General features: G+C 41.2%; 1 protein-coding gene across 3 annotated transcripts in view; it reads left to right on the top strand.

Moving 5' to 3' along the window:
- The first annotated feature begins 326 nt into the window (after positions 1 to 326).
- The window catches only part of SHOC2 (SHOC2 leucine rich repeat scaffold protein), a 48509-nt gene continuing 24977 nt past the window's right edge, over positions 327 to 23858 (top strand). The window contains exons 1-2 of one of the 3 annotated variants that reach the window (XM_083741389.1): positions 327 to 540; positions 21207 to 22186. In XM_083741389.1, coding sequence (XP_083597515.1) covers positions 21484 to 22186 — 703 coding nt within the window. In that variant the 5' untranslated portion in view covers positions 327 to 540; positions 21207 to 21483. Of the gene's footprint in view, positions 541 to 809; positions 1660 to 21206; positions 22187 to 23858 lie in introns of those variants that run through there. The other 2 variants (XM_083741390.1, XM_083741391.1) reach the window with 2 other exon arrangements.

Raw genomic sequence — 23858 nt, 5'->3', positions numbered from 1 at the left:
CGAGCGCGCAACCGGGCGAACGGCAGCGGCGACGTCCTCGCTCTTTTGTGCGGCAAACGGACAGCCATGCCTCTTGGTACGAGGGGGAGGAGAGGGCGGCATTTTTACCCTCAGCGCGGCTGCCTACCTAGCGAGGGCAGCTTTATTCTGTGTCACGTTTAATAAAACCAACTTCGTTTGTTAGACTTTGGAGTCCTAACGAAAGACTTTATTTATATGCACACGCATCACGGTGTTTGTCCCGGTATCCCCTCCGCCATTAATGCATTGAGTCGTGCTCGCCCGTTGCCAATAGCAACGAAGCTTCCCCCCCCCCACCTCACTCTCCCTGCCTCCGGTTAACATGGCGGCGTCCGGGCGCTGAAGCCGGCGCGCCGCTCCACCTGCCACTTTCCCTCTCTCTATGGTTACCGTGGAGGTCTGTGGGCGGGGAGTCCCGTGACGGGCCGCTCGGTGCGCGGTGACGGCGGCAGGCAGGCGGGCGGGCGAGGCGGACGGTGGAAGCGGCTGTGAGGAGGGGATGGCGGAGGAGCCTCCACGGTAAGGAAAGCTCGGGGGACAAGAAGGCCTGAGGGCGGGGGGTGGCGTCGGTGGCAGCTATGGGGCGGCGGCAGGGGGCAGCGAGGGGGCTGCAGCTGGAATGTGGAGGGAGGGGAGGGAAGTGGGAAGGGCGGCCGTCTTGTAGGGGTAAGGGCAGCCGGAGAGGGAGGGAGCGGGGTATCGGGAGCCTGGGAAGGGAGGCGGGAGCCTTCGCTGGAGGGCGGGGTGGGGGAGGCGGAGGAATGCGGGAGGTCGACGGGGCTGCAACCGAGGCGGGGGGGGGGGGCTGTCGTTGGCAGCTGGGAAAGGGGAGGCGGCGGGAGGGAGGGCGAAGGGGACTCTGCGCAAAGGTGAGCGCGGAGGGGGAGGAAATGGGGCTCCGGATCGGGCAGTGGGCGCGTCTGTCGGGGGGGGGGGGAGCCGCACACGAACCCGCCTTTTCAAGGGGGAAAATGGATGGGGAGGGGAAGGTTGAGCTGCAGGGGAAGGAAGGAGAGCAGCTGAAAAGGGGGAGGTTCCGAAGGCAAGGCGTGTGTGGAGAAAGGGGGCGATGGGTGCCAAGGGGGGAGAAGGAGGAGGAGGGGACGCAGTGGCAAGCGAAGGCCCCTCCTGCCTCCCTCCCAAGCAGGGGGTGTTGTTGTTGTTTGCACCTGTGCAATGGAAGCCCTTGTTTAGGGAGGCAGCCCCAGCCGGTGGTGGTGTTGGGGAAGGCTGCTGTGGCCCAGGGAGAAGGGCGAGGCTGCAAGGGGGACCCCTCCGGGTCGACCTCGGGCAGTGGGTGGAGTATGCAGGGGAAAGGGCTCGGGAGGTGGTTGGCGAAAGGGCGCGCGTGTGCCTGAGCCTGTGCGCGTGTGCGCCGCTGCTTTGCTGGCTGCTGCTGCTGCTACTGCAAGGGTGTAGGTGGAGGAGCCTCTGATCCAAGGCTTGTCTAGGGCTGCTGCTTGTGCTGCTGACAGCAGGCAGGGGTTTGGGCCTAAGAGGCCACAAGGCAGAAGGAGAAACGGCAGCAGCAGCAGCAGCAGCAGCAGCAGAAGGTAGTCGCGAGAAGAAGCAGGAAGCCCTGAACGCACAAAGCACTGACGCCCTTTCCCAGCAGGTATGGCCAGTGTCCTCAGATGGGTGAGAGTTGGATTATTTGCTCTAAGATAAAATGTCTGGTGTCAAGAGAAAGTGTGTATATACTGTGGAGGAGTGATGTCAATTACAGAAGCAGAGATGGGCAGCTTGTCTTTCACCAAGCATGAAGATCAAGGGGAAAAGTTGTTTCAGGGATTTTGACTGTAATCAGCACCACTGTTGTATTTCCATTTTTAACACTGGATGTTGATTCTGAAAAGCCCTGCTTTCCTTTCTAAAGGACGACGTGTATGTAATTCTTTTCCTATTTCATTGTGATTATATTTCAGTTTTCTGTATATGATTCTACTGTCTTTAATCATCTGGCTGTCAAATTTGCCATTTGATAAACACTAAAGTAGTTTGAAATCTGTTTCCATTTATTACGTTGAACAAATGTGTGTGTGTGTGTGTGTGTTTGCTAACTGTATAAATACAGTTTTATTTAATGCAGCATGAGATTTCAATGTTGGGTGTTTTGATTTTTTCAAGACTATTTTAAAAGATTTTAAATGCATTTTTTAAAAGACAAACTTTAATTCAGCATTTTCAGTGCAACATTTCAAAATGTAGCTTAAACTGGTATGTAAAATCATTCATTTTTAGTAACTGCATATGCGCATGCAGTCACAGGCAAATAGCAATTATGGCTGAGTTTTAATTGTATATCATAGCCTGCCTTTTGGAACTATAAAATTGCTCAAACATAAGTTAAAAGAGCATTTCCCACAATTGACGCAGATTCTTAGTCATTTTCAACAGAGTTTTTTTTTTTTAAAAAAACGATTGTAGCCTTAAGTTTAAAATGGGATTAAAAAATAAGGGGAAATACAATCAGCAATCATATGGGGGTGCATCCTATTGAACCCAGTGAAGTTACCGTACTTCTGAGTAGACTTGTGTAGGATTGCGCTGTAAGGCATGCTTGGCATTCTTAGAAGTTACACAATATATGCAGTCATGCTTTAAGCATAAATACTTTCTTGATCACTGGAGTTCCACCTAGTTCTTATCAATACATTTATTCTGTTTAGTGTCATATTTTAGATAAGCTGATTTTTCAGACTCCATTACTGTTGACATGGGTTTAAATATTTAGATTGTCTCAGTGATTTATCCCAAGAGCTCTTAGCAAGTAAGATTTCCCAATAGATGGCAGCTGGATTCATTTTAGTTTGTGATAATCATCACATGTAAATTGGTTTGTTGAGCTTTGGAGTTTCTGTAGATGTAGCAAGTGAAATTAACAGGCCATGCTTATTTACATATGATTTGGGGAAGCAGCAGGTTTTTTTTGGGGGGGGGGGGAGCTACTTTGTACTTGGAGCTCCGCTTGCAATAGCTTTGAAATGTAGAAGCATGGCTGGAATTACATGAAAGTCTGCAGGCTCCCTTGCTTCCAGTAGTTTATAGATGTAGAAAGTGATTTCCTTATCTGTGCTATGGATTATGATAGAAGTAAGGTTTGTAAACAGTGCTGTCACTGTGTGTAGAGCTGCTGCTAGTTACAGTTTTTCCAGTGTTTGCAGATGTCATAGAGGGCAGGGAGAGGCTTGCACATATATTATCTTGATAGTTACAGTATACTATCATGCTGGTTCTTGTTTTAATTGAGTGAGATGGTCAAATTTTCATTGCACAAGTGTATAATTTCTGCAACAGTTTCTGGGTATACTGATTTATGGATGTGTTCATATTTTCTGTGTGCACTCCTTCAGTTTCATTTGATGATTCTTCTAGTGAGCTCATCCATGGCAACAGTTTCATTTTGACAGATATTAATTTTGTGAGGGAATAAATTCAATATGTGTGGTGGTATTTATTTGTTTTATTAAAACAGTAATATCTTGTCCACCAAGGGTGGCTTACAGCATATATAACATTACAGTTCCATAAAACAATATCAAAAAGAAACAGGATGAGCCGTCAAAAATTCATATACATTATCATGTTTCAGTTCTAAGAAATATGTCCAAGGCCTGATACGGATAAACATTCTAGATTGGATCAAAATTAATAAAGGCTTTTGTAAAATACTGTCATGAGAAGACAATTTTGCAAGAAGAATTTGAAGTGATTTTTGAATACTGTAAACACTGTAATATGCTGTGTAAGCATTGGACACAGATTAAAGGTTCAGGGCAGCTCATATATTATTTGCTGGTTTTGCCCAAGCTGTTTGTGGTAAAGTTGATCAGATAATTCTTTTCAGATGAAAGGTAATGGCCAATAGAGGTTTTCATTTATATTCACCTATATCTTTGATGGCTCACTGCTGTTCCTTTATGTATCTTTCTCCATCAAAACTTGCTCCCTGCTACTTTTATTTCCTTCTGTGTTGATTAATGTATGACAAGCCAAGCTTGTGCAAGTTCTTCCTCTTGTCACGGCCATACAACGCCTTTGTGCAGTATGAATTTTGGTGCAACCCCATCCAGGATAGCCAACTGACTAATTTTTTGGACACAGGACCCCCCCCCCCAGTGTCTCTATCTTGCCAGGGTTCAAGCTGATCTTGTTCTTCCTCAGTTCATCCAGGCATTGGTCCAGGGACTGCACAGCATCTCCTGATTCAGATGTTATGGAGAAATAGGGCTGAGTGTCATCAGAACACTGATGGGACCTTGGGGTCTCATCTAGATATTAAATAGCATTGGAAATAGTACCTTGTGGAACCCATAACACAGCTGCCGGGGGCTACAAAGCACTCTGCTAATCCAGCTCTCTGGACTTGGCCCTGGAGGTAGGATTGGAATCACTGTAACACAGTGCCCCCAATTCCTGTTCCCCAGAGCAGGTCCAGGGGGATACCATGGTCAGTGTCATCAAAAGCTGAGGACAGACGAGGCAAGGTCAAACTTCCCTTGCTCTGCTCTTTGCAAAGGTTATCCATCAGGGAACCCATAGGCAGGCCTGAACCCAGATTGGAATGGTTCTAAATAGCCTGTGCCATGCCCCACCACAATCCTCATCACCACCTTCTCCCTGAAAGGTGTGTTTTTCATTGGTAGTTCTAGTCAAAGAAATCTAGGAGTGCTGCACCACTTTTTTCTTTCAAGGCAGGAACCCTCATGCAATGCAGTGTTTTTCATGCTCTGGACCCAACCAGTCAGACCACCTCTGCTAGATTTAATGAGCCAGGAGGGACAGGGGTCAAGAGGGCATGTGATTGGATATATTGCCGCCAGTACCTTGCCCACACCAGCTGATTGCATAAGCTGAAACTGATTCCACTCAATTCTGGGACTGGGTACTTCAGCTATTTAAACAGAATAAGGGACCAGTGTGTATGAAGTTTGTGTGTATGAAGAAGTAGATTGTTGCCGACCAGGATCCCTCAAGATGTTTTTGGTGGGGCTAATAGTCCAGAACATAGGGAGGGCATCAAGTTAGCAAAGGCTGACATGGAGGAATAAATGACAAACCCTCTTCAGTGTGTCAGGACCCAAACACTTGTCTCTGTGTTAGAATTGCTGTGGCTGATAGCTATATTATTATTTCTGTTTTAAAATTCCATTTTGTTGATATGGTGTCTATGAGTTGATAACATTGTTTCATTTACCTGCACTGCCTAGAGCTCATTTTCCATTAGACACGCCTAAAGTACTCAATCTGGCTTCAAGCAGAAGTATTTTCCAGCATAACATTCTTTTCAGCGTAATATCATTGCTATGTGTTTTTCCAGTCATTATCTCATGAAGCAACTGTACTGATTTTAGGCAGTTCTGTGTTAATTGTGTAGACCTGATGTGAGGGACTGGATCTGGGGTGGGGGTGGGGGCACTTACCTGTCAGATCACTGTGAAAAGGGAGCGAATTTTATGTACATTTCTGATTCTTTCCTTTCTTCCTTTGGTCTCCAAAGATGGAACTCAAGATGGGCTGTAAAGGAAGTTGCCTTTGCTTATGTTAGTTAACAGTCACATTATTTTTAAAGGCAGTGCCAAACATGATACAGTGGTACCTCAGGTTACATATGCTTCAGGTTACAGACTCCGCTAACCCAGAAATACTACCTTGGGTTAAGTACTTTGCTTCAGGGCGAGAACAAAAAACGTTCTCCGGCGGCGCGGCAGCAGCAGGAGGCCCCATTAGCTAAAGTGGTGCTTCAGGTTAAGAACAGTTTCAGGTTAAGTACGGACCTCCAGAACGAATTAAGTACTTAACCTGAGGTACCACTGTAATTGCTTTTATCATTATCATGTTGCTGTTGTTTTTTATAATGTGCTTTCCCCCTCAGATTGGCATTATCTCTGAAGACAATGTGTCCATAGCCTTGTGAATATGTGTGTCCTTTCTGATGCTTGTGCAAATGACCAGTTGCCGTTTCCCAGCATACGTGTGTTCAGTGGGGTAGATGATATGCATGCAACTTGCACACTTTCATAAATGGAACTGGCTTCTATGTGGGAAGTTTGTGCAGTTTGAGGCAGCTACGTCCATCTCCTTTCTAACCTCATGTGGATGTCAAGAGAGACCAAAAGAGAAGGGCGTGGCAGAAAGAGAAATGGGGGGTGCCCTGCCCACTTTTGGCTCTGGCCACACCCACCGCCCTCCACCAAACACCAGCATGCAACCCCTGACTACTTTGAGGGAATGCAGCCCTTGAGAGAAAAAGGATTTCCTACCCTTGCTATAAAGGAGCAATGCCTTTTACATGATGCAAGTAAATTTTGAAATATCTTCTGCATTTGTACTCTCATGACTTACGAAATATTGCTTGCTGCACAGCTGAGTTCATGCTTGCTGTCTAACTGTTGATGCTAAAATGTACAGTATTATGTTTATGGAGATTTGCTCAGAGCTGGCAGTGTGCTTTATTAAAAGAGGATTGTGCAGGATGTTACTGCTAATAGGCAAGGTTGCTGACAGGGAGTACAGTTTCTCTTCCATATATTCCTAATCTATGGACTAGAAAGGATGGTTGGTACCATCTGGAAGGATTAAATGAAATGACCTTTTTTGATAGTCCATGACCCTAATAACATTATTATCCACAGTGGCCATCAGTGTGAGTAGCTTCCACATACCCTGCCCTCCCTTAATTGTGTTTTCTAAAAAGACAATAATATACAATTTGTTTCATACTTTAAGAGAGCTCAAACTGACTGGAAAGATCAATAATTATTGAAATAATTGGTGGTGGTAGTGGTGGTGTGTGTTACTGAAAAGATACAGAATTCTGTAAATTATGCGTAGATCTCTCTCTCTCCCTCTCATTTGTCCTCATTTAGCATGCTGATACTGATCAGTGATCAATCATATCTCTATTGAGGTAACATTCTTGGTGTAAAACAATATTCCCCTCTTCCTCTAGCAGCACAGTTCCTTCCAAATCCATGTGTCTTTAAATTGAGTGGTTAATACCAACTAGGTACTATTTTCTTTCCTTTTTTGTGTTAGCCTGTGCTCCTATTGTCCATGCTGGCAATCTGTAGCCTCCACTGAACCCTTCCCCCCTTAATTGTATATATAAAAAAGGGGATGAAAACATGTAGTACGCAGATTTAAATGCAAGGTGACGAAACTAGGCAAACTGCGATTAGGCACAGCTCAAAGTGATTTCAAAATTATTTTGCGATCTAGAAGTGAATATTCGTCACTGGTTTCTGCAATTCAGTATTTCTAAGACTGTTTAGGGTTTAGTAAAAATCCTGATCATGTGAAAAAATTGGTGTGTTTTTTCAATTTCTTTCAGAAATTATGATGGTTGTAAAACACAGAATTTATTCATGCTGAACAAGCTTAGTTTGGGAGCAGTGGAAGAAACTCATGCTTTCATAAGCAAAGGATTTGTCACTGATGACATGTCATGAAGTTTCTTCTTTTGTTTACATGGCTATTTAAAGTTGGGCCAATCACTGAAATTGCTCCTCTTGAGAATGCAGCATTAATGTTAGTTGGACTTGTACCAGCTTGCTGTTTTAAACACAAGTCTGTTGTGCTATGCCCTTTGCAATGAATGCTTACGGATAAATTAAAAATAACTTTGAGACTGAAAGTACTTGAAGATACATTCAGGCGACTTAAAAACAAATTTATGCAATGAAAATCATCCTGATTTGGTGATGAGAGAGAGCTAAAGCCAATTTTAGAGAGCTTTCTCTCCAGATAACTTCTTTCATATTTAGACACAGGTTATCAGTGTTCTCTTTATTTCTGAGGCAAGTCTTCACATGCTCGTGCAAAGGTAGACAGAAATGCACCACCCACAAGAATGAGGTATCAGGAGGCTCAGGATAACAGGAGTATAAAAACTTCAGGGAAATACCCCATGGTGGTTTCTCCTCTGCCCCTACCCCCCCCCAAATGTGGCCACAGATTGCTGACAAACATAGACTGGAAAAAACAGAAAACGGAGTGGGAGGATGATGGAATGGGGCGACTGGAAAAGGAAGCCTGAGGAAGAGGCACATAGAGATAAAAAGGGAAGAGAGAACCGTCTCATTATTTTGATATATTCTAGTTCACATTATGAATCTGTTTTAAGTGTCCCTAGGGACCGAAGTGAGAATCGCTGATAGGGATCCATGAATCTGAGCATGCTCAGTGGGCACAGAATGCTACCTTGATTGAGGGTAGGGGTGGGGTGGAAAGATGAAATGAGTGGCTGCAACCTTGGTCAGAAGTGTTCTGCATTGCAACATTTTGTTGCAGAGTCCTGCTGGTAGTAATATCAAAAGACATGTGCTTTTAGGAATGGTTCATGCATTTAAACGAAAGCTTGAATTCTTGGTATATAGAATATCCTTAGATGGTACACTCTTGGAGGATATATATTATGCAAGCATAATGATTCTGGAAAAAACTGGAGACCCCCGTTCATAAACTGAGTACTGTCTAAGGCATGTCATGTTGAAAATCTCTTCCCTCAAAGTTGTCTCAGTCATTATTGTTACATATTCTGTCTATGGGGTTTGTCTGGCAATATAGCTCCAGCATTTATCTTAAAATATTTATATGCTTTCTGTCATGTAAGACATGCAAGTGGTGTACAATACAGTCAAGCACATGTATACAATATACTAAAAACAGCAACACAACGCAAGCAGTAGTGAGTCTTAAAATTATAGTGGCTGGCATTATGAACCATCAGATGCTGATGCAAAAAAGAACATTTTCAGCATGTGCATATGGTTCAACAAAGTCAAGGCATACTTTATTTCAGGGGGAAGATATTACATAGTAAGGCTGCCATTACAGAAGAGGTCCTCTTCTTGGCTTTTGTCAGCTGTTGCCAGATGCAGTTGGTTACACCAGGAGGGTCTCTGATGATGACCACAGTAGCTGGACTGGTCAGTATTGCAGAAGGCAGTCACATGAATAGCCCAGCCCAAAGTTGTTTAGGCTTTGTAGGTTAATACCTGGTCTGGTAGCAAATCAGCAGCCAGTGCAGTTCTATCATTCTGCATTATCTACAGCTTCCAGACCATACATCAAGGTGTCTAGGAATAGCCATTGCTGATGTACTGGCCAAAGCTGTTTAAAGAAACTCCTTGCTCCAGCTGTTGGGGTTCCAGTAGCAGTAAATGGCTCTAAGATGGGTGGCTAACTACTGATGCTCATTCTCCCTTCCAAGAGCAGTGCTAGAAACTGGGATAGAAAAGCTATTCACCACATGGTTGCTGCCTATGTAAATTGTGTGGCCAATGTGCGGGCCTATAGAGGAAAGTTTTTGCAAGCAATCATTGATTCAATTCCTCAATACTTTAGAGCTTACTAAAGATTCCTTAGCATGATGGTTAAAATGACTCTTACACCCTGCATACAATTTACACCCTTGGTACATAGGTTAGTTTTAGGGTCTATAAAAGTTACCACTTTTATTGCCTTTTTTGTGTGTGCTATGAATGAAGCTCTTATGACCAAAAAGGCGATAAAAGTAATAACTTTGATATTGAATGCTTAAAGCTCCAGTGATGTAATGGTGGGCTGTGTGTGTTGGTGTTCGGGAGACTTGTGAAACTACGTTGTAGCTTCTCCCAGTTATTAATAATTAAAGCAATACAAGAAGTTCACTTTACAAACTAGGTTGATGTGCCTTGACACAGTGGGTGGCAAGGAAGCACAAGCCAAAATGTATGGCATTGCATAAATTGGAGGGCAGCTACGTGTATACTGGAAGGTCTGCCACTACATGAACACTGGAAAAAGCGGTGAATCAAGTTTTGCAGGCTGCAAGATGAATTGGTATGAGGCAGCTGACAAGTCTAATGGCTCAAGTCCCTCAGTATATGACTCTTGCTGAAATAATAGATATCCACATGCCTCAAAACGTTATTTTGGATGTCTGCTATTGTTTGTGTGAAAAATTCTCTTTAAGTACGTAGCAATCTGCTGCACCCAACACTTTCCTTACTCCTGCATATTGCAGCTCAGGTTATCTTGAAGGAACCAGTAAAAGTTTTTAGAACACATATTCTGGTGTTTTGGAGCCTGGTGAAATAAACAATATTCTCAGATATCATTTATGCTAAATAGTGGAGGTAAGGCTGTCTGGTTCTAGCATGAACCCTGAAGGCGCTTTCAGGAGGGGAGGTACTGTTGTCTCCCATGGGCTGCTTTCCAGTACTGGTATTGCCAGCCACTGTTGGGGTTAATTATGGTTGTGTGTGATATTATCCCCAGGTGTAACTCTTTGTTTTCGCTCATAGGAATGAATAAGATTTTTTCCCCCATTCCTATATGGAAAAGTACAGTTATACCTCGAGTTGAATGTGCTTTGGGTTGAGCGCGTTCGAGTTGCGCTCCGCGGCAACCTGGAAGTAACGGAGCGTGTTACTTCTGGGTTTCGCCGCTCGCGCATGCGCAGACACTCAAAATGACGTCACACACATGCGCGGAAGTGGCAAAACGTGACCCGCACACGTGCAGACGTGCCGTTGCGTCTTGCATTTCGTTCGGGATGAGAACAGGGCTCCGGAACGGATCCTGTTCACATCCTGAGGTACCACTGTAAAGGCATGCACACCATTGAGGAGGGGGCTAAGCCTGCTCTTGGCAATTCTAGTGCTTGGAGCAAGAAGTTGATTTTGCCCCCTCTAGAGTGAGTTTGTTAGGAATTGGCACGATACTTTACCTCATATGTGAAATAATATACAGAAATATGGAAAGAATAGTTATCAGTTTTATGTTTGCAGTTGCGATTGAGTTCTGCCTTGGGTGAGTGTACTTGATCTGAACAAATCTATTAGCATGAAGCCAAAAACAGAAACCGGAACCAAGAAGTTAAAAGCTCTTACTGCAAAGTAAGGGAAGCAAATTGTAATTGCAGCAGATGGTATTTTTCAACCCACGCTAGCAATACACTATTTCACTATCGGTTTTTCTTTTGCTTTATCACAATCGGTCTAAACAAGCGCTGTCTGCTTTTTCTCACATAAGTCTAAATTAAAGTTTATTCTTTAATTTTAAAAAAGTTAACAGTGAACACAATGTTTCAAGGTATATTTGGAGTACAGTAAACCTCAAATTCATAGCTTGGACAGTAAAAGTTTGTTTGAAGTGTAAATACCTGCAGATTCAAAGAGAAAAACCTTGACCGAGATATAATATTGCAGTTAAAAATTAATTCTGCAAATGATTTTACATTATTAAGCTTATTGCCTGGGCTCTTTTGCCTGATCTATAAGTCATGCACAGCAGAATTTCTCCTTATTCCATGTGTGTGCACATGTGTGTTTTCACACATGTGTTAGGAGATGTTTAAATGAGATGCTGGAAACTTTATGAAAACAATAGTCCATTAAAAAACACACGAATCAGCCAAATTTTCCATTTAAAAACATCAGGATCAGTTTCAGGTATTCTTATAATAAAATAATGTTACTACTTTCCCACATTTGTAATGATGTTTCATTTGGCCTCCAGTTGAGGCATGTTCCATCTTAGTTTTAGAACTGTTTGTTATCCTAATGAATCTGATTTACTTTTATGTGATAAGATTATTTATTTAAAATGGCCAACATGTTTCCCAGAGGCCAAGATCCATCAAAGTCAGTTAGTCTAGATGATCCTAACTCGACAATTCTATGATCTCAGTCTAGAATATGTTCTTCTTTAGCATGTAATTCCAGTCAAGGTGCTGGTGGAGGGGAGTTCTTAGTATGGGATAAACTATCAAGGGAATTCTGCTGTGGTTTTGTTGGAATGGAATTGCTCTGGTTGAATTGGAAGTTGTTCTTTTAACCAGCAAAAGCATTCCTATTAGCACAATGTTTATCTTCTAAAATTATAGTGGGAACAGAGGAGAGAGTGCAAAGGTCTCCATGGCGATAAGCATCTCTGTTCACTTGGTGACGTAGCTATGTCTGTGCTAAGCTAGTTGTTTTCTGAGTTCTTAATGGATAATTGAGCTTGGGAGACATGGGTGCGGGTGCTGTGGACTGCATTTGCAAAATGTGGAATCAGGATTTTTGTGTGTGAGAGATGGGGGAATGTTAGAAAGAGAAACATGAATTGTGATAGGAACACAATATGCGAAGCAGAAAGAAGAAGGTGTGTGTGTGTGTGTGTGTGTGTGTGTGTGTTGTTGTTGATGTTGTTTTGCAAGAGTTTGGCTTTAGAAGTTGTGAATGCTGCAGTTCCCACCTGGCATATACTTCAGTTGTGATGTTTTTGCACAAGGAGAAAGTTTGTGTTGCATAATCACGGTGAGGGGAGTCAGAAATTCTCAGTTCTAAGTTCAAATATGTTAGGAAAGCCATTACATTTGAGTTAGCCCCCTGTCAGTGGTATGGGGATAATACTGAGCAGCAGTCCACACACTTTTGCAGGACTTAGAAGCCAGGCATTATTTACAATCACTGCTAACACTTTCTTTCCCCCTACCCTCACACTGGACCCTCATTTTAACTGGTTTTGGAGAAGGCCAGGAACAGCACAGGTCTTCCTCAGTGCTTCTAGCTTTCCTGGCATGTCTTATGCAAAGTGAGACATGAGAGCCTGCGTTTTCCCCAAGTTCTCTGCATGCATGCATGTGAGGATAGGTGTGGGCTGTGCTGCCTCTTGCTCCCAGAATAAACTGAGAGGGTTGGATCCAGACTAAGTTGAACTTAGTTCCAGTTGAAATGAACAGAACAATTATTACTATTGTTATTTATTACATTTCTATACCACCGTTCCTCTGAAGATCACATGGTGGTTCACAGCATAAAAACACAATAAATACATACCATAATAACAAATAAAAGCAATAACCCCCACCAACAATTTAAAAGACCATAGATTGTTAAACATGCCTCCTGTTGATTTCAAGTAATTTAGGATAGGCTGTATTCAATACAGCATTAGGCATATTGCTCCATCAGCACACATGTTTCTCCTGCCCAAACATTTTCTCCTTCTCCCTCCTCTGCACCCCTAAACCTGTTCTGGGGTTTTACCCAACCCTCTGGAGCAGATTTGGGGTATGTGCAGGGGCAGGAGAGAGGGGAATCCCATTGTGGCAAGTTATATTTCTTGTGCTAGCACAACTATTCAGTAGAATACTGCTCACTGTCTCCAACCCAGTGCTTTCTGCTAGGCTTTGAGGGCTCTGTTTCTGCCTCTTGATGCTGTGGATGGTGCAATGTGATAGCCAGAATTAAATGTAACATCAGTACTGGTGATCATATTTGTGGTCCTCTCATACCGACCTGTCTCACAGGTCTGCTGTGGGCATTATTGAAAACTTGTCTTAAGGCATTTTTGAATACTGAAAACTGCTGTCTAAATGTTGAATTACATTAAGGCTAGAACTTTGTTTAAGAGATTCTGCCTGTTGTTACAGGGTTACTCTGCACTCCCTCTGGAAATTCTTATTGCTGAGTGGAAAAGTTCAATGTATGCAGTTTTAACTTCCCTGGATTTGGAGCATCTGATGTAATAATCATGCTAGCAATGTTTAGCATTGAGGTATAATATGCATTTTGTGCTGGTCATGGACCAAAATACATTTCTGATTAGATATGAGTCTTATCTCATCTTTTCCCAGAAAATATGTTGAGATAACAGAAAAGCAGTATTTTTCCAGAGTGTTTTTTAATCCCACCATGAAGATTTATAAATTCCAGATATACATTTATGAATGAGAGAGTGCAAAAAATTGAAAATACCTATTAATGACCAAATAGGTATATATGTGTGTTTAATGCAAATGGCATTTATCTGTTTAACAATAAACTGCTTGTGGCTTTGTAATAGTCAATATGTGCTTCCCTTCCTTTTTAATTTGAAAATATGGAGATCTAAAGCACTTTTATTCATGACACATAAAAACAAATCAGTATTAAATCTTGGCTTAATTTGTTTTCTGTGGGAAATTTTGGTAATTCACATGTATAAAGCACTTATAGACTCTTGCAACTTAAATGTTCTGAAGACTATAGCATCTAACTAGCATATGGTGAGAGTCTGATTTCCTGCCCCCACCCCTCACAGTAGAAATGTCATTGAGCACATGTGTTTAAATGATACATCATTTAAACAGACTTTGTAGAATCTGTTTGGAAAATACCTCCCCACATCTCCCCTCTTACAGGGATAAGATCCTCTGAAGCTGCTCAGTTTTTCATGAGGTGATTTATTTTAATATGTGCAACATTTTTATGTCACCTTTTGAGGCTGAAGGTGACACACCTCGGCTCAAATAGCAGATCAAAATAGAATATAAAAATACACTTGGAGATAAAACAGCAGTCCAAGCAAAAATAATAATAATGTAGGCTCTGTTCACAAAGAAGGTAGCAGCACCAAAGGACAAATGAAGAGGATGCACCCCTTATTTTCATGTTCTAAGCTGCCTTGAGCATGGTTTGAACTGTGGGTTGGCGGTGCACAAATGTATCTGAAACAGTTCCGTTACAATTTATATTGCACCTGAGGCCCTTTGACTTCAGAATGCTGTTATAGTGATTCTTTCTCCTTCAATATGTTACATTTCATTCTGAGCGATGGTGCTTGACATTAGCAAGTATCACTGTTATGAAACTGGCCACACACAAACACACACAGCATTTCTCTTCTCATATTCTACAGAGTTGGCAGCAGGGACAGTTGCTGTTAAGTCAGGGAGGCTGGAAGATCTCATTTTGTGGGCAGCCTCCATAATATTACTATAAGAGAACTATTAATGGGGGTGCATGAATGATGTCACATCTAGTTTGTCCTAAGGAAGAACTCTTTTCTACCTGTATTCTAGGATTCGCCTCTTCCTGTTTGGATCTGTGCTGTCTTGCATTGGAATACAGAGATGTTGAACACTTTTAACTTGTTAAAAGATATGTATTGTTGTCTTAGAAGTTTCCTTATGAACTGGTGATTAAGAGTTCCTGGTTGTTGTTTTTTTTTGCTGACCATGCCTTGTGGTGTAACACTGTGACCGTCTTTGTGGTCTTTGATGTGTCCTCTAGTAAAGTGATGTAATTAACTTTACGGAAGAGTCCCAGTACTCTTGTCAGTTGCAGCATCATTTACTTTTTTTAAGAAGTGACCCTGGGATTTTATAAACCATCGTAATTAGCAATTGGTGTAGCTGTTTATCATTATTGCCGTGCATCAGCTTTAAAAGTTTCCTTTTGCTATAAATATATTTTCATATTTAAATTGTATGCACATTTTTCTGTGAGAGCAAACATTCGTATTTATAGCCTATTTTGTCAGCAAAGTTGCCAAAGCGCAGACTCTGCCGTATGTAAGCCTATGCTTGCAAATTGCTGATAGCACCAGAAATGCAGCGCTCCTGGTATCACAGAAATTTCCAAAACATCTTTGTTGTTTTCTTCCTTGCCCACAGATTTTGGTTTGGGTAAGCCTCCCTTCCAATATACTTGGTAATTGGGTTAGGGAACATTGCTCCACTCTTAATCTACTATAGTGTGGTAGCTTGAGCATAATTAAAACAGGATTACAGTCCTTTTCATTCTTATGTTTACAGCTCTTCATCACAGATGTAGCCTGGGATTGTTCACCATTTGTCTTTTCCTCACCCATGTTCACATCTATTAACATTTCCTCCCTTTTCTTGCAAGAGCAAGTGATCTGCAGCATAGGCTCTTCTTCCATTGCAGAGCTGTTTCACTCTTCACATTGCAGTCCCGTTTGCCCTGGCTGTGCTGCTGATTGTTGCAGTAAACACATACTGAAGAAGGAAGACATGTATATATGTATACACACACACACACACACACACACACACACAAAAGGGAGTTGCAAGTTGCCATAATTCTCCTGGCACCAATCCACTGCATGAGTCCTTTCACAGTGTGGGCTGTATTCAGTGGTTGTGCAAATGGAAAGCTGCTGTTTTGTATGGGTTGAAATGTGAAGGGGAAACCACCCAGAACAGGATAAAATAGATATTGTGGCCTTTGGATCATTATCCCCACACCCAGTGGTGCTTCCCCCTATCATTGCAGTCTTGTGCAACACAGTTCCACTGTTAATGAGGGTCACTAAACCACAGAAGCTGCCTTCTACTCATCAAACCATTGGATGGAAGGTCACATGAGTGAGATTCAACATTGCAGCAGGACTTCCCTTGCTTTCTTCCTGCCTGCAACACCCACACCCTCCCAATCGGCTCTGGAGGGTCTGCTAACCCTCTGGAGCAGAGTTTGAGGGAACGTAGGGGGCTGCATGGTGGAAGAGAGACAGCGTAAATCCCTTACACAGTTGGGATGCCATGGTTGGATATCATCCTATTTACTTAGTGCAGCAAACCAGGCTGTAGTAGCAAGTGAAATGCTTCTTTAGAAATGACATTGAGTTATTGGGATTTTTGACTCTTCTGATTATGGAACTCAGCTTTGGCCTTTCAAAAATGATTTCCACATAGCCACAAAAGGAAGGACGTTAGAAGTTTTGCACAGAAGATGCATTTGTGTAACATGTATGTGCTCCCAGTGTGCAAAATGGAAAATAAAATATAATTGAACTGAGTATTGACTGTTGCATTCATGTAAGTAAAACCCCAACTACTGAAAATCAGTCAGTAAGAAAATGCCACCTACTATATTTTTAAAAATTGCTTAATTAAATGAAAAGCCGGTACATTTATTTATTTATTTATTTATTTATTTATTTATTTATTTATTTTAATTTAAACTGCTAACATTTAACCCTGGATAGGTGTGTTTATTTGGTAGTGTCAGCCGAGCTGCTTTGCTTTATATTAACATAAGGATACCTCCTTATTCTTTTCTTGTTCAAGCTTGAGCTGAAAGCACTTCCTTGTTTCATTTTGAAATAAAATCAGTTTCTTCTTTCTGAGAAATACAATCCTGTGATTTTTGAGCTACTAATTGCAGGCAGAAAATGCACAGTGAAGATCTTACACTACTGAAGCCAGAGCTGAGATGCATAAAAGCACAAAGGCATTTAAGGGATAAAGCAGGCACAATTTGTAGCAGAGAAGATGGGAAGGCAGAGGAATAGTGGTTGTTAACCCAGTAAGTGTACTTAATTTCCTGGTAGACTTTTGTGATTCTGTGCCCTTGTGAAGCCATGGGGATGAAGAACAGCATTCTGTTTAATTCTATGCAGTCTCTGGTATTTAAGCAGCTCTTCCCTAATAAGCCTTGAGTGTACCAAAATTGACAAAATATCATGAAACATTTTTTTCTGTCTTTTGTGCTTAAGACATTACATTCGCAATGCTGTTGTGACAGTAGCTTCAGGGGTGGTGGGTGAAACGCTCTCAACTACAAGAGCAGCCACGACGCATACTCGCAAAAACTGTAATAACCTTGCACAGCTGATTGGCGATAAGGAGGCCATTGTTTTTGCTTTCCCAACCATTGGCTGTGCTGGGTGAGGGGGTGCAAATTGGGAGTCAAGCAACATTTGGAGGGTCAGGATGGTCTGCTTTGCCCTGTAGGAACAGGAAGCAAGTAAAAAGTTATCATGAACAGATCCGTATTTTTTCTAGAATTGAGTTTCCGCTTGTCCCTGTGTTATGATTCCAGAGTCCATTAGTTACCCATGAAGCAGCTCAAAATATTGACAGTTACCTGTAGAAATATACCCATCATACTTACTACTTTGTTTACATAAAAAGCAAGGGTAGCCATGCTGGTCCATAAGGAGAGAAGAAAGCACGGCAAACGCCCCACAACTGAGCAATGACTTTATTTGGTCCTAATGAAGTTATTGCCCTGTTAGAGATTTTGTAATTTTTTAGTTTTCCTTTCCTCGCATTCTCTCACCCTCCCAGCACGCTCATTCTCCAGTTCTGTTATTCTAAGAATATATTTTGTATTGTGATAATACACATGTTCTCCATATCAACATTCCAATAATGCAACATTTGGGAGTGGGTCCAAAAACTTGCTGAGATCCTGTGGAGTAATGCCAGTGGAAAATTCTTCTTGTGATCGTGTACAGGATAAGGGAGAAACCCCTTTGGATTGTGTCAGTTTTCTCTTAGTTTTGCCCATCATACTCTTTAGCACATATTTAACTTAAACTAGTGTAACTTAGTTTCCAAAGCCATTCAACATTTGCGTATACTCCCATTTATCAACAAACATGTCAGTAGTGCTAGCTAGCATTTTTGTAATGTGGGTGTTATCAGATGGAGCTAAGACCATCACTCAGAGAAATTTATGGCTTTCAAGATTTTACAGATTATGCAAAATTGCAATACACCACAAATTGCCATGACAACAGTGATAAAGAACTAAAAAATGTATGTGCTGAGGAACCACATGGGCTGGTGTACAAACTGTTTCCAATCACCAGAGGTGAGATAATGCAGAATAAACGGATTGCTATCTGAACACTGCTTCACAGAGTATTTGCTAAAGTCTAAAGTGGACATACTGACAAAGTTTATTGTGAATGTCCTGATAAATCCTGACTGTTTTCACTTACAACTGCAGTTAAGCAGTCTCTGCTGTGATAAATTTGCTGCCACTGGCAGAGCTTCCCATCAGTGTTCTGCATAACTTGGGACTTGTAAATTTGGAGGCAGAAACTGAAGTGTAACATCATCATCATCATCATCATCCAATAGAATTTATATACCGCCCTGTACCCGGAGGTCCCTGGACGTTTCAAACAAAATCAAACTATAAGAACAAAATCAAAATATAAAAACATTAAACATATAATTAAAATAAAAACAACAATCCAATAATCCCTCCCCCCCCCAAACCCCACATTTTAAAAGGGCATAGGATGTCAATCAAATCAACCAAAGGCCTGGTTAAAAAGGAACATTTTTGCCTGGTGCCTAAAATGATGAAGGCGCCAGGTGAAGTTCCCTGGGGAGAGCATTCCACAGATGGGGAGCCACTGCAGAGAAGTCCCATTCTTGTGTTGCCACCCTCTGGACCTCTCAAGGAGAAGGCATCTTTGTGTGTTAATATCCTGGGGACATAATGATATGGAGAAGTTATTTGGAAGGATACACGTGGCCTGATTATGGCTTAGTAGAAAAGTAGGCAGGAAACCCCCCCAGAAATATCATTGGTTAGAATTGCCTATGTATCCTTTTAAAATGGAGCAAGATTTTAGTTTTATCCAGTCTATTACTTTCTATGTACCATCCCTCCAACATTTCTTGAAATATGCAGGTGGGAGGAAGGAACAGACAGACGGACAGGAGCAGTGAGTAAAAACAACAACAACAAAGTGGGACATGGTTTTTCTCGTGTTCTCTCCTTCCTTTCCCAGATATATAATTTATTTGTTTTGTTTTCTTTCTGAAATGTTTGCTCCGTATGTGTAGTAGATATTTGCATGTTTGGTTTGAAATTGAACGATGGAGATATATACACATACATACATGTTGGCCATGTGGAATGTCTGTGAAGGTGATATTTACAGAAACCCTTAAGCAGGGGATAATTAAAATATATTTTGTTCTTATCTTTAACATGCATGGCTTCTGTTTGCTCTTTTTCTGTATATAGTAAGAGGGTGGGGAGGGGTATTATTCAGAAGAGTGGTGGGAATGGGTGATTGCATATTCAGTAGGGTAAGTGGATTGTAGAGGGTTCTTAATTCTAAGACCCTTAGGTATAATATCCAGGTTCTTGCATTTAATCAGAAAGAAGATGTCAGTCTGTACCTCAAAAAATAAAAATAAAAAATTCCTTCTAGTAGCACCTTAAAGACCAACTAAGTTAGTTCTTGGTATGAGCTTTCGTGTGCATGCACACTTCTTCAGATACGTGCATGCACACGAAAGCGCATACCAAGAACTAACTTAGTTGGTCTTTAAGGTGCTACTAGAAGGAATTTTTTGTTTTGTTTTGACTATGGCAGACCAACACGGCTACCTATCTGTAGTCTGTACCTGTGCAAGTTTCTTGGTGAGGTTGATGGACTTCCATTTCATGCGGCTCAATGTGGTGTCTTCCATAGTTCTAGATACAGGTAGGTAGCCGTGTTGGTCTGCCGTAGTTGAAACAAAATTAAAAAAAATCCTTCCAGTAGCACCTTAGAGACCAGCTAAGTTTGTTATTGGTATGAGCTTTTGTGTGCATGCACACTTCTTCAGATACACTGCATGCACATGAAAGCTCATACCAATAACAAACTTGGTTGGTCTCTAAGGTGCTACTGGAAGGATTTTTTTTTATTTTGTTTCAACTACGGCAGACCAACACGGCTACCTACCTGTATATAGAATTTTTACTAAGAGTATAAAAAATGACTTCCATTATTTGTTCCTAGTGTTTGGTACTTGGGTGGAGATACACTGCCCCTTAGCATGCATGTAGCAGAGGGTTTTTAAGAGTATTTAAGGAAACAAACCTGTTTCCTAAGCATCATAGATAAGCATATTGGTGATAAGGCAGAGCAGAAGAAAGTGGTGATAATTTCTGTTGTCAAAAGAATGAAATTTGGTGTTTATACTGAGAGGCACAAAGTGCTGTTTAACATTTTCCACATTCTTTGTCTTCCATAACATCAACAAATAGTATTCCTCAACATATCCTTTATGTGGCAATATGTAATTTGATTTACAAATGTATAAGAACATTTGAAATAGGTGGTTAGGTCGTTTTTGCTTGGGAAATGAATTGTATTTGTGTGTTTTTTTAAATCTAACTTTAGTTGCATAACAATTTAGGCTTCCCAAATATATCTGCAGTTGCCTTTTCAGATGTTTACATTTTTAAAGGTAGTACACCAAGCTGACTCTCAGAGCACTGTGGTACACTGTAACAGTAGGAAAGATCAGTTCAGAAAAAGGCAGGGGAACCTCCTTGGCATTCTAGTTGATAAATCAGCTTAAGAACTGTAGATATTCGGTATTTTTCTTTGCATTTTACACCTTCGGGAAATATATTACACATTCTTTGCCTTTAGAATGTTTCCAAACCAATCCAATCCAACCCAAATCTTTATTATGGTCATAGATCAGCATAAGATAAAAGCACCTCCATAAATAAATAAAACCTGCTAGATAGTCAATAGGGCAACTGCAGAAGTATACATACTCATACTCTCATTTACAGTAGACCAGTTTGAAAAAGTTGGTAATGGGGTATTATTTCAGGTCTCTCATTTTTTGAAATTCTCAACATATTACCTACCCTTTCTACCTTTTTATTTTGCAGAACTTCTAATGAAGATCCTATGATTATCTGAGCTCTAATAGCTGGATCCTCGGATATCAAAGCTGGGAGAAAGTACTTCTGAAACCAACATGTAGCAGATAGCTACTGTTCCGTCAGATTTGCTGCTTTTGGCCAAGGTGTTTGTCTTCTAGACTTCCCTGTCTGTTCAGCAGTGAAAGAATCATTCTAGGGATTCTTATTTCTTGGGTGGTGAATGAGTTTCGTTGACAGAAATTGAAATTGGATTTCACATGGTTTTTTGTTAAACTGAGAAACCATGAGTAGTAATCTTGGGAAAGAAAAAGATTGTAAGGAGAAGGACCCAAAAGGGTCTTCAGCAAAGGAAAGGGAGAAAGAGGCCAAGACTTCTGGTGGATTTGGGAAAGAAAGCAAAGAGAGAGAGCTTAAGACCAAAGGGAAAGAAGCCAAAGATGGGAAGAAGGACTCCAGCGGTGCCCAGCCGGGTGTGGCTTTTTCAGTGGACAATACGATAAAACGACCTAATCCAGCTCCAGGTGCTCGCAAGAAGTCCAGCAATGCCGAGGTGATCAAAGAGCTAAACAAATGTCGGGAAGAAAATTCAGTACGCTTGGACTTGGCCAAGAGGTCGATACACATACTCCCACCATCTGTCAAAGAGTTAACGCAGTTGACAGAACTTTATTTATATGGAAACAAACTGCAGTCACTACCATCTGAGGTGGGCTGTCTTGTGAATCTGGTGACACTGGCCCTGAACGAGAACTCACTTACCAGCCTCCCTGACTCTCTTGATAACTTGAAGCAGCTTCGCATGGTTGATTTACGACACAACAAACTGAGAGAAATTCCTCCAGTGGTGTATAGGCTAAGGTCTCTCACCACACTTTATCTACGCTTTAATCGTATCACAACTGTGGAAAAGGATATCAAAAACTTGTCGATACTCATCATGCTCAGCATACGGGAGAACAAAATCAAGCAACTACCTGAAGAAATTGGTAAGAGTGATTTTAAAAACCCTGTACTAAATCTTATTATGTAACAGTGGATTGAATTGTTATCCATGGGCAAGGGCCATCTTTGCAGAAATTAACTGCTGCTCCCTAAGACCCCCAAATCTGCTCTCTAGTGTCCGCTAATGCTCAATCTGCTGTGCAAGTAATGTCCATTCTGCTGGGGAATGGGCTTCACCAAATTAATGCTTGCCATGTGGCCATTAGATTCCTAAAGCACTGAACCATACTTCATATATTTCTCTGGTTTTCAGCTACTGTCCCACAAATTTTATTCCTTCATATTGGGCTCCATGAAACAGGCTTAGTTCTTGAGGAAGGAATACAACCATTTCTTGGCTCCCAGATACAGTGTTAGATATTAAGGGTTGTGTATCTGTGCTGCCTAAGACATAAGTAGTAGTATTGTGTGGGGGTAAAGTCGAGAAAGTTAGAAATGCCTTCTTAAGAATTGGGGTACAAACAACACTTTAGGCAAAAGCACTTTGGTGCTATCTAATTACTGATCAGTATGCCTGCAATTAATCTTTTCATAAATGTAACATTGAATCATGAATTCACATTTCTTTCAGGAGTGGAAACTTGCTTAAGTTGCAAAAATGGCACGGCTAGTATTTTAACTAAGAATCTGAGTAAATTTAATATTTTTAAAATAGGTCAAGAGAGTCCATTATGAATTGCCTATACAAATTCAATAACTTTCCAACTCCTTTCCTTTAAGCAGTAATACTAAAAAGGCTATGATCATTTGACAGTACTGTTAGGAGGGATGAGGTTTAGGGAATATGTTGGCTGGTCTCTTGAATTAAGACCATATGGGGATAGTATAAAGACCTGAAGAAGTATCATGCAGAGCAAAAATTTCCACATTTAAACTATGTACATCTTAAACAGTTCCTAAATTACTACGTAACTACATACAAATGTATGCAACAGGATATATGTGTGATCACCTACTTTGCTTTGTTGCTGTAATTTTTCCACTTTTATTTACTTATCACTGGGGGTTTTTTTGTCTCTTGTTTCCCTCTAACCTTACTCCCCTCCATTTCTTTCCACTTGCTGATGTGTATATGTGCCTGCCACTTTCGGATTGCAGTTTATTAATTTGTTAGTCTTAAAGTGTTTCAAGATACCTCTATTTTATTTTGTTCAAGAAATTCAGCTTTCTTTCAGCTGGCCTCTTTCCTTAAAATTCTTTTATTCATTCTATTTTTCTTTTAATAAGTAAACTGGTGGTTCTGATTTAAGACAATGTTACGACACTTAAATTTAATTTTAATCCACACAGGCAAGATGCATCCATGCACTCTATCCTTATACAGTGACGACTAAAGCAGCGTATGCAAACAGGATACACTCCTATGGGATTTCTATTATTGAAGTCACTCAAAAAAATTGCCTGTTCATGCAGTGTATGCTTCTATACAGTTCTTTTACTTGGAAACAGTTGGAGAGGGATTATGAAGGCTGTTTATTGCTGTAGACTCTTCCTTAGGGCAAGTTACTCTCTAAAAACTCATAGAAACCTCGTGGGGGTTTGTGTGCCTCCATTTTTGTAGCTGGAGTGAACTTAATATATTCACTTGTTTAGTATAATTTTGAAACAAGTATTAGTTTTGCCAACCTTTGCCCACTGCAGCTTCTTTAAGTAAAG

This window comes from Podarcis gaigeae (genome assembly GCF_964106915.1).
Source record: "Podarcis gaigeae genome assembly, chromosome: 5".
Lineage (NCBI taxonomy): Eukaryota > Metazoa > Chordata > Lepidosauria > Squamata > Lacertidae > Podarcis > Podarcis gaigeae.
Note: the sequence above shows the minus strand (reverse complement) of the source record. Positions and strands in the feature narration are given on the sequence as shown.